This window comes from Solanum stenotomum, chromosome 11 (assembly GCF_019186545.1).
Source record: "Solanum stenotomum isolate F172 chromosome 11, ASM1918654v1, whole genome shotgun sequence".
Taxonomy (NCBI): Eukaryota; Viridiplantae; Streptophyta; class Magnoliopsida; order Solanales; family Solanaceae; genus Solanum; species Solanum stenotomum.
This window is the reverse complement of record NC_064292.1, coordinates 38,373,141-38,384,703: the sequence shown is the minus strand read 5'-3', so window position 1 is coordinate 38,384,703 and position 11,563 is coordinate 38,373,141. Positions and strand designations below refer to the sequence as shown.

Below are 11,563 nucleotides of genomic sequence, written 5' to 3'. Positions count from 1 at the left end.
GGTCTTACCAATGCACCGGCCACCTTCCAAGATGAATCAAATCTTCCAACCCTTTCTAAGTAAGTTTGTTTTAATATTTTTTAATGATATACTCATTTACAGCCATACCATTGATGACCACATTCGACACATGAAGGTTGTGTTTTCCACTCTAAAGACTCACTCACTATTGGCTAAGAGGTCCAAGTGTTCATTTGGACAGCCACAAGTAGACTACCTATGACATATAATCACTAAGGAGGGAGTAGATACTGACCTACAGAAAATCAAAGCTATGGTTAATTGGCCTAGACCTACCACACTCAAAGCTCTTAGGGGATTCCTTGGTCTCACTGGTTACTACAGAGATATGTAGAGGGTTATGATACCATTTGCAGACGTCTTACTGATTTGTTGAAGAAATGATCATTTAAGTGGAATCCAGAGGCAGAACTAGCATTAGAGGCACTCAAGATTGCAATGCCTTCTACACCAGTGCTAGTACTTCCAGATTATACACAGGAGTTTGTATTAGGAACATATGTTAGTCATGGAGGCATTAATGTTGTACTAATGCAAAGAGGTAGGCCAATAACTTTCTTCAGCTAGGTGTTGGCATCGAAGCATAGAGGAATATCAATTTATGAGAAGGAATACATAGCCCTCTTAAGAGTTGTGGACAAATGGAAGCACTACCTTCAGTTTAAACATTTTATAGTAAGGACTGACCACTATAGTTTGAAGTACCTACTAGAACAAAAGGTGACTTCAACTATTCTAACAAAAGGGCTTAACTAAATTACTAGGACTTGATTATGAGGTGAACTACAAGAAGGGTGCAAAGAATAGAGTGGCTAATGAATTATCTAGGAAACAAGAAAATTTAGGGCATCTGGAGGATCAGGCCTAAGGGAAACTAATAGCTATTAGTACTTGTACTCCTACATGGATACAAGAGATTATGGGAAGTTATACTGATGACCCACATGTTCAGGAGATTCTGATCATGCTCTTAGTTGGCTCACATGGACCTAGTTTAGGGCACTATTCGACTGGAGTTCACAAGAAGAAAGACAAGGTATATGTGGGGTCACATGGGATATTCAGACAACACCTTATCTCCACCTTCCATGACACTCCACTTGGGGGCCATTATGGACAGCTCGAAACCTTGAAAAGACTGGCTCAACACTTCTACTGGACAAACATGGAACTTATGGTGAATGACTATGTCTCTAGTTGTGATGTGTGCCACCGAAATAAAGTCGATAAATCTGCCTAGCCAGGCTTATTTCAACCATTATCGATTCCCAACCATGCATGGAGTCACATAAGTATGGATTTTATAGAAGGGCTTCCCAAGTCCAGAAGTAGGATGTCATATTGGTAGTGGTGGATTGGTTCACCAAGTATGCTCATTTCATTGCCTTATCTCATCCCTACACTGCTGCTACATTGGCTAATATATTCTGGAAAAGAGTCCACATCTTACATGGTACCCCTGAATCCATTGTTACTAATAGAGATAAGGTGTTTGTGAGTAACGTTTGGCAGGCCTTATTCAAGTTGTTGGGTACTCAATTGCACTACAACTCTGCTTACCATCCACCGAGTGATGGATAAGCTGAGAGAGTGAAAAGATGCTTAGAGAATTACCTGAGGTGTATGGTCTCTAATCGACCTACTCAATGGAGACAATGGTTATCAGTTGCAGAGTGGTGGTATAATACTAACTTACACATAGGATTGCAATGCACACCATTTGCAGCCTTGTATGGATATTCTCCACCTCAAATCTTCATTGGATCCCTTTTAGAGAACACTGTACAAGCTGCTAAAGATGTTGTCATGCAAAGACAAAAATTCCTACAACTACTTAAAGACAACTTGAATACAACACAAGCCAGAATGAAGTATTTTGTTGATAACAGGAGGACTGAGAGAGAGTTTGCAGTTGGAGATCAAGTGTTCTTGAAGCTGCAACCCTACTGACAATCATCTCTAGCATTGCGAAGGAATCTCAAGCTCAACTCTAAGTATTATGGACCATATTTGATCACTGCCAGAATAGGTGTTGTGGCCTATCGGTTAGCTTTGCCTCCTGAATCTAGAGTGCACCCTACGTTTCATGTCGCTTTCTTCAATCTCTATTTTCACGTTTGTATGTCTAAATATCAAGAACTGATTCGTGCTAATTAACACTCTATGTAAATGTTTGTTACTTTTATTTCATTATTTGTTATGTATCTGGAAGTTCAATCCTTTCGTGTATTAGAGATAGAGTTCATATTGCTTTAAATTTCAATTTTAAAAAGTTCTACAAATTAAAATCTATATTGTTTAATTTTTGGGTTTCTCCAATCATTTTCATGGCTAACAATAACTCACAACCGCAAGAAAGAATGAAAAAAAAATACTGTAGACAAGACGATGAAGTTTTACAATTAAAGAATTATTGTAAGTTTATGATTTTGTTATTTTAGGAAGATTTGTTAAAGTTGATACACTATGGAATCTGTAAATATGTTAGAGTTATTAATCAATACTGAATTACTCATTTAATTAAGGAAAACAATTACAAACATCTAATTCAAAATTAATAAAACATGTATCTCGATATTTTTTTACCGTCGAATACATGTATCTCGATTTTTTAACTTTTAAATACATGTATCCAAAGGTCAAAATTTGTTAGAGTTCTGAATTAATACTCAACTAATCCTTTAATTAAGGATAATATTTACACACATTTAATTTAAAAATAATAAAATATGTATCTCAACGTTTTTAATGGATACATGTATCTGGCGCGAGTCACGATACATGTATCCAAAAATCAAAATATTATTTAGGAAGTAATATTCTAAACTAACGTGAATCCTAGTAATTAGGATCTACACTAGTGGGATTTATGTTGTTGGCTCTAAACAAATTGTGTTTGACTAATTTTTAAAAAAAAAGTGCTTTTAAGAGCCAAATTACAAAAAAAGGACAAGTATCAATGTACTTTTAATATTAAATTATTTTATCGAGATGAACTATTTTAAATATCTATTATAAAAGTTTTAATCAAAATTTTATTTTTATTAAACTAAACTGTACATATTCATTTTTTCAAGGGAAAAGGACAAATATACCTCCAAACTATCATAAATGGTATGCAAATACCATTCATTATACTTTTAGGACACTAATACCCTTACCGTCTAAATTTTGGAGTGTATATACCCTTTGGACTAATGGAAGAACACATGTCACGATCTTAACAGCCTATCCAAAATTTATTTAATTTTTATCCACAATTAAAAAATTGACCCGAATAATTAAAATTTCTACCAAGAAAATTAGCCATTATGTTTGCACATAAGTAATAAAGTTTAGAGAGGAGAGAAAAGTTAGCTCGTGTTGTTGAGGAAAATTAGTTGAGTTGGAAAACATTTTCGTTCGTACCAAACACACCCTAAGTATTATTGAAACAATTGTTAAGGAAATATTATAAACTTATTCTATAAGCAAAATAATTTTTTTAAAAAGAATCAAGACTTTTACTTGATTGAGTATGCAATAAATTTTGAGAATTAATTATCTTCTGCTTGTCCTAGCTAGTAATTGTAATTCCAAAAAAATGTTAAGATGACTAATGCATACTATTGAACCATGATTAAAGTAATAAATGTGTGTATTAATCAACTACAAAAGGCAAGCAGCCCCTCTACTACGTACAAAGGGTCCTTTAGGTTCCTTTTCATTTTCAAATTAGGCAGTATCCTTATTCCTTTCATTCTATTTTATATGAAATGTTTTTACTCCATTCTGTTTCTGTAATGCGCTTAATTATAATCTTTCAAAGTATAATTAAGTTTATTTTAGATGAAAGTTTAGTTAATCATCGATCGATTGTATAAAATATTTGAACGTACACTCTTTTTGTTAATTATTTATGAACCTTAATTAGTGTGATGCTAAAAAGGTATCATTGTCAAATCAATATTTTCTTAATAGGATTTCGTTTGTTAAACGAAATATTATTTTCAAACATTCTTCATCTGATACCATCTACCTATTTTAGTATTTTAACTATTTTTATTTATTGTTATTTTTGTGTTTACAGATAAGATGGATATATATTGCAAGAGATTTCCTTTGACAAACTAACTTTCAGTGAGAACATATGATCGGCAAACCTAAGCTAATCCTTTAATGATCAATTTTGTCAAAGTATATATACATAATATTAAAATATATAGTTCATTCAAACAATAATATTTTGGTCCATTTTTGCAACTATGACCATTATTTGAACATAGAATAATCTAAAGAGAAATGTTTAACAAGTTACTCCCTTCGTCCCATTTATGTGAGGTAGTTTGATTCGATACGAAGTTTAACAAAGAAAGGAAGACTTCTAAAACTTGTGGTCCAAAATAAATGATACTAAATTTGTGGCTATAAATCATCTCATTAAGGGTAAAATAGTCATTTTAAAGTTAAACTATTACTTAATATAGAAATGTGTCATTCTTTTTTTAGACTGACTAAAAAAAAAAGTAAGTCACATAAATTGGAACGAAGAGAGTATCTTTCTTGTTAGCATTCATTTCTATAAATAGATAAACAGGATAACACCCTTGTAACGACATGTTCCCGCCGTTATAGAAAAGCCAACAGGGAAAAATTTTGGGTCGAAAAACTTTTTGGTAGTAACTTGGAATTTCCCAACCTAGTCCAGATTTGGACGAAATCGGAGTCAGTAAGGTCTAGGGAAATTTGGTAACAATTGGGAGATCTAATTATGAATTTGATCATATGAGTAGATAGCTAAGACGTTAAGGAACCCGACGACTTTACGAAATTGAATTCGGATGGGTAGAACTCCCGAAACTAATCTTAGCGTGAACGGGTGTTTTTTTAATGTCATGGGATGAAGGTGTGTTGTGAAATGGGGGTTTGAAATTCTTAAATTTGCTCACTATTTCTGTGCAAGCCGCTAAGACGGAATTTTTCCGCCAGGGCGGGGCCGCTGTATCGGGGTGAGGACCGTTGTGGAGGGACAAACGCAAGTTAAGTCAGAATAAACCCCAAAAACGTTTTATTCTGCAAGTTTCGACTTTGAGAGCTAAGGAACGATCCCCAGGTGTTTTCTTGACAGTTTTCCACCATTTTTTAGGCTAAAGGTAAGGTTTTCACTCCCCGAATGCACTTTTCAATCCGTAGAACTTAATTTCTTGGGTAATTATCGATGGAGAGGGTTTTGATCTGTGATTTATGGTGGAAGAAACCCTAACATGGGTATGGGGATCAAGGGTTTGGCTTGGGGTTGATGTTATTGGTTATAGTCCGGGTAATTAGGTCTTGTTTATTGATCATCGCATTATTGTGATTGTTTGTAGACCAAGAACAAGCGGAAAGAATCTAAAAAGGGAAGAATCAAGTTTCTTAGGGGATTCAAGCTTTGTTCGAGGTAAGTGATGGTTGTGATTTCATGTTGGTGTGATATATATATTTGTAATTGTTTCATTATAATTCATGTATGTACGCGAATGTTGCATTATTGATCACACTAATCGTAAATGAGGATAATTGAATAATTGTATGCCATGAATCATGACTTGATTGTATGATTATGAGAATGTACATTGTGATTGTGATTGTGATTGTGCACGTGATTGTGGCTTGATGAATGGATCGGGTGTTACATTTCGATACACTAACTTGGATTGGGTGCCACGTTCTGGCGCATATATGGGATCGAGTGTCACGTTTGGCACACTAACTTGGATCGGATACCACGTACCGATACACTAACAGTTTGGGTATGGGTTCCGTGAGATGACCAATGACTTGGCATAATTGTATATCTTGAGATTGTGAAATTGTACGTTGTTCGTAAGTGAAATTGATATTGTATATGTTCGGTGTATGCATGTTTATTATGTTGTAATGACTTATATATGTTTCGCCTATTGGGATAGCTGCGTGATCCTACCAGTACACTGTGGTTGTGTACTGATACTGCACTTGCTCTTTCTTTATTGAGTACAGGGCATCTTCAGGCGGCTACTGACAGACCTCGCTTAGAAGATCAGTGATCAATCGAATTCAAGGGTGAGTCAGTTCTTCCAGGCTGCCATGAGTTCTCTTTCTGTTTATGTCCACATTTTCGAACTTAGATTAGTGCTTTAGATTCCTTGTGTTAGTTTGGGGTTGTACCCCTTCTTGTTTAGACTTATGGTTCTTGTTGGAGTTTTGGTACATTAATTTTCAGGTTCTAGGTATTATTCCGCATTTGTTTTGTTAGACTTTTGTTGGAGTTTATGGGAACTACCTATTTTTATTTTCTTAGACATTTAAACCTGCTTCCGTATCTTTAAATGCCTTAGTTTTTTGTTAAGTTGTTTAGCTTGGGTTGTAGTAATGATTCTCCCACCGGAGAGTTAGTGTGGGTGTCAATCACGACGGTCTGAATCGTGACAACCCTGCATGCATAAAGTAAATTAATTAAGGAGTAAGTCAAGAGAAAAAATGGCTAGTTATAGAATTGGTGTCCTTGCTCTTCTGCTTTTATCTGGTAATGCATCTACTTCATTTTGTTTATAACTCTATATAATGCTTTGTCTATATTAGTGGATAAAGTTATCTTATTATTTGCTATTGTTGTTCTTTTGTTTTTCTTCATTTGTTTTAATTATTTTATTTGAGTTGAGGGTCTTTCAAAAATATCCAGCTTCCCAAAGTTTTTACACCACTTGTGGAATATTTATATATGTCACTCGAATATGAAATTTCTGGTTAAGGATGAATGAATACTTATCATTTCACCACAATCCTTGTTGCTCAATCTTTTTTTCTTAATCAACCATCAGTGATGATAGTTTTATGTACTAGATTAGTATTTATATCCTTGTTATGTCATAATTACAGTCTAGTAAAAACACAACCTAAAAGAAAGTCATTTCTAATAGGAAGTTTCCATGATAAAAGCAAAAACCCTTGCTTCGCTCTTTCCCTGTCTAACTGAGAAAGTAACTCCCTGCCTCAGCGCATGTACTCCAACTTAGTAGCTCATTTCAAATAAGCGAATGAAATTCAATTCGAAAAGGAAAAATTAAACATTTTAATATTCATCAATATTGATGTACGATTTTTTCAGGTACTCTAACAGATAAAAAAAATTATGGAGAGTCATATATTCTCCGGTATATTGTGGTTGTTTAATAGTGGATTGTGTAGATTTTTTACTTTTTTAAGGAGGGGTGTGTAGATGCGCAGGCTTGCACACGGGAGTGCGACGCAGAAGTGGCCTATATGACTTGCCCATCCTCTGGTGATGACAAAATTAGTCCAGTGTGCGTTAACTGTTGCTCAGCCAATGTTGATTGCAAACTTTTTCGACAGGATAATTCTGTCAAGTGCATTGGAGTAGCATAAATTCATAATAAAATGTGACACTCAATAAAATCTAATAAATGTCTCAGTTTATATTGACTCATATGATTTTTAATGTCAATGAAATTATCCTTCATATATATATTATAACATAGGCGAATTCAAGATTTGAAATCTCGGGTGCACCAATATTAAGCTAAGAAAGAGTTAGGTTCTACCTGAGATAGAACACTGGTTGCGTGATGTTTCACGGTACAATGCAAAGTGTCATTTCATAATTTTTTTCTGAAGTTAACGAGTGCACGCACACCCCACATAAACATGTGGGTCCACCTCGGTTTCTACGGGTTCAATAGTTTATGTTTGATCAATTTTTCACCCAACCATGCATCGTGAAATTTGTTTGGTATCTAATTTAAATAATTAATCTTATGACAAGTTGCACTATGTGTGACACTTGAAAGATCGATATATGGGGGATCGAGGAGCGTGATTTTTCCTGCAGTACACTAGAGTATTGTATCGAAAATATAAAAAAGAAAGAGATATTAAGAATTGAATCCACGTGTCTACTATCTTTCACCGCGTTGTTCTGGAGTAAGTCCTCCTTTTCCACAAACTGGACAACTCTTCAACCCAAACCCTTGGCAATCAAAACACCTACAAAGTTTATGTATGTTTATTAAGTTTTTAAGTTTAACAAAATTTGGTAGAGATTTTATTTTTTGAAAGGAAAAACTTACTTCCATCTTTCAAATATGTTCCCATTCTTCTTATTCTTTCCTGTTCCCTGGACCAAGATAGAAGCAAAAAAAGATAATTAATGAATGATTTAGGCCTTCTTTTAGCTCTTTCAATTAAGACTTGAATAGCTTTTTTTCTTTTTTCATCATTTTACCAGTGTAATGCAGAGGATTTATCACAATTAAACGAAATAGAAATTAACCACGGATAAATTCGTAGTTAAATAACAAAAAAATATTGCTAATTTTATTTAGTGACATATCGTAAAAATATTGTTAGTTGCAAGCAATTTAACGATAGATTAATTACAAATCTCGTAATTAATTTCAATTTTTTGAAAAACACTCAAAATTACTTTTTGAGTGTAATTATAAACTTTTAAGGAATAGATTGTAATTTTGCCTTAAAAGTATGTGATTTCTGTAATTTGCCCTTTTAATAATAATAATAACAAATAAAAAAACTCTCATCAAACACCTCAAATTTCTAAAATAAGTATTTTTTAAAAATTAAAACAATATTTTTAACTTGCCAGATTTAGGCTTAATTATCTAAATATGTTAGTGTTAAGGGATCCCTAGTGTTAATTAGATAGAAATACGTACCTTGCATCCGGGACACTCTATTGCACCTTTACCTCCGCATCCTTCGCACCTATTCGCAATCTAAAATATCCATAATTAATACACATCTAAACATTTAATAACTCCAACAATAATATTTTGCAACTAATTATAGAACTCCTCTACAAACAAAATAAAAACTACTAGTTTACTCATCCATATACACTCAAGGTAGACTTTTATAATATATTATATTATGGTCACCACATATGTCTTAGGCAGAGGTGAATCTAGAATTTCAAGAAGACGGGTGCATCATTGTCAGGGGCGGCTCTGTCCCTTTAAGAAAAAAGACAACTAATTTAGGCTTTCAAATTTAAGGGGCCTTATTTATTTTAGCAATAATAAATATAGGTTTTTCATAAGAAAAATATTAAATACATTTGCAAAATAAATAAATTTGATTATAAGAAAAAGATTTTAAAAGGGTGAATGCAGAAATTTTTTTATGAATAAAATAAAATGCAAGGTTGTGAAAGTGGAAAACTGACACTCAAACCAGTGAACCATCTAGTTGTTTGTGTTCATGGGTTCCTTCAGTTGCTATTTGATATATTTTAAAAATTATACAAGTAATACATCGAGTTTTGTCGGATGACCACGGGTTCAGGTGACCCATTTTTTAAGCTTAAATTCCCCCCTGGTCTTAGGCACCATACATAAAGACAAACCCTTTAACTTGACCTCAGATGACATTACTTTAGATGTGCACAAGTAGATACACATATTCTACATGACATAATATACATTGGACGACACATAGGATGCAAATAAGACGCATATATTTATTTGTTTAACTAATTTATACACCCAAAATTTGAAGGCATAAATGCAAGCGGAAGCCAAATTAAAGCGGACATTTATCTATTATGCCAACATCTTACCTCTAATCTTCAAAATTGAGTATGCAATTATTATTATTATTATTAAAGTTAACTATGTAAGTGAACAAGTGATTAGAAGAAAATTAGTGACTCACTGATTTAAGTGAAAAGCCTCCAGACTTTGCAGCGGAAGTAACAAATCTCTGGCCTCTCAAATTTAGTGTATTGAATTGTGAAATTGTTGGAGTAATTGAAGAATTGGCAAAGCAGCAACAAATGGGAACATTAGCCATTTTTTCCTGCTTCAAAAAGGACACACATTTTTTCATTTAATTTTTGTGCATCTTAAAGTGTTGTGTGGAAATGGATAACGTGCTTACACCATCCACATATTCTTTGACCCTATTCATTTGTATAAAAAAAAAAAAAAAAAGAGAACCTCGGGTCTAAGGGTAGGGCTGACAATGGACCGGGTATCGGACCACTTGATCATTTTTTTTTTGGGAATAGGAATAGAACCAGATTCACGAAAACCGGTTCTGTTGTTGGAATCGAGTCCAACAGAATTTTTTGTTGATTCTGCCCTGGTCCAATATATAACGATGTGGAACTGGGTCGAATCAGTTTTGATTCCAGTTCAAACCGACTTTTTAAAATGTTTATCTATATATTACATTTTTTAAAAATGTTTATTAACTTAATAACTTTATTAAAGATATATATATTTATACTCTTTTGAAATTTTTGTAAGTTTTTTTTAAATGTTTATTAACTTAATAACTTTATTAAAGCTATATAATTTATACTCTTTTGAAATTTTTGTAATTTTTCTTCATAGCTTTTAAAATAGTTTTTTTTTCTTTTAAAAAAAAGGTGACCAAGCTTTTAAAATAGTTTGTACTTAATTCTATAAATTTTTTAAATCAAATAGGTCAGTATTAACTTTATTATAGAACTTCAATTTTTTAAAAGTTATAGAATTAATTTTCAATTTTGAACTTAAAAAATTGTAAAAATTCTAAGTCCTTGATCCTTCACACGGTCCGTAAAGTGGACCGTAGAGGGAAGGGTCCTCAACCAGTACTCACTGGCCCGCAGTCCACAGCCCACTTGACGGGCAGTGGTCCCTTTGACGGTCCGTCATAGGGTCCGTGGAAGGCCCCCGTCAGATTTTAAGTTGGGGTCGTTTTGGTATTTTCCCCTATGCGTAGGACACCTAAACTATGTCGTTTTAACCAGTTCAAGCCTAGTAACTTAGTCAGAACTTACCCAGAACGATTATTCTCCCAAAAATCATCAAACTTAGAGCAAAAAGGAGAAGAAAGAAGCAATAACCTCTCAAAAACTAGCAGAAGAGTCTCTTCAGTTCCAGCCCTGAAATCGAAAGATTTCTCCGTGAAATTCGTCACCAGGTACGTGAGATTTCATTAGTGGATTCCTTTCATCCACTAGGTCCCTAGAATTCAGTTAGTTCCTTGATTCTACATAGCTTGTTTAGGCCTAAGGTTTGTAAAACCTTGGAGAATTGTTGTGATTTAGATGTTATAGTACTCTTAATCGAAATATCATATTTTCTTGGAAAAGTTGCTTAATTCCTTGTATGAAACTCAGAACCCTAGTTCGTATGAATTCTCTTAGTTCATGAATTATACTTGCTAGGTAAGTTAAACAGATAATCATGCTCCAGATATCGAATGTCACATTATCAGTTTATAAATGTTGCATTCTCATATAGCATGTCAATAATTTGAGCATTTCAGTACATTTCAGTCATATACATATTCAGTTGGGAGTAGACTTACCATAGAGCTGGACTAGGGTTCATCGTATCCTCATAGTCCTAGAACTACGTGCCCCCGTAGGTATAAGTCCCCTTTGTTGGGCATCATATTTAGTGATCACGCCAGTCATGCCTTTATATCCCTGGCAAGGTATATTGGGTCCTCTCGATGGGGCGTATATATCGGACTCCACGTTCAGCTCACGTGGTTTTATGTCGGTTAATAG

At 33.8% G+C, this 11,563-nt stretch overlaps 1 protein-coding gene across 2 annotated transcripts; it reads right to left on the bottom strand.

The window, feature by feature from the left end:
• Window positions 1-7,757: 7,757 nt before the first annotated feature.
• On the bottom strand, window positions 7,758-9,938 carry LOC125844417 (protein PHOTOSYSTEM I ASSEMBLY 2, chloroplastic). 2 transcript variants are annotated; one of them, XM_049523733.1, is made up of 4 exons: window positions 9,712-9,925; window positions 8,715-8,774; window positions 8,109-8,155; window positions 7,758-8,025 (listed from the first exon to the last, which is right to left on the bottom strand). In XM_049523733.1, exons 1-4 carry the CDS (start codon window positions 9,883-9,885, stop codon window positions 7,938-7,940), a joined length of 369 nt encoding a protein of 122 aa, XP_049379690.1. In that variant the 5' UTR covers window positions 9,886-9,925; the 3' UTR covers window positions 7,758-7,937. The 2 variants fall into 2 exon arrangements, with proteins under 2 accessions (XP_049379690.1, XP_049379691.1); XM_049523734.1 differs by lacking the exon at window positions 8,715-8,774 and having other exon boundaries at window positions 9,712-9,938.
• Window positions 9,939-11,563: the final 1,625 nt, after the last annotated feature.

Coding starts and splice junctions, on each gene's coding strand:
- LOC125844417 (XM_049523733.1), bottom strand. CDS start 9,885: ATGAAAAAATGTGTGTCCTTTTTGAAGCAGGAAAAAATGGCTAATGTT. Junction 8,156..8,714: donor TAGAGTGTCCCGGATGCAAG/GTACGTATTTCT, acceptor ATCTTGGTCCAG/GGAACAGGAAAGAATAAGAA. Junction 8,026..8,108: donor AACATATTTGAAAGATGGAA/GTAAGTTTTTCC, acceptor TAAACTTTGTAG/GTGTTTTGATTGCCAAGGGT.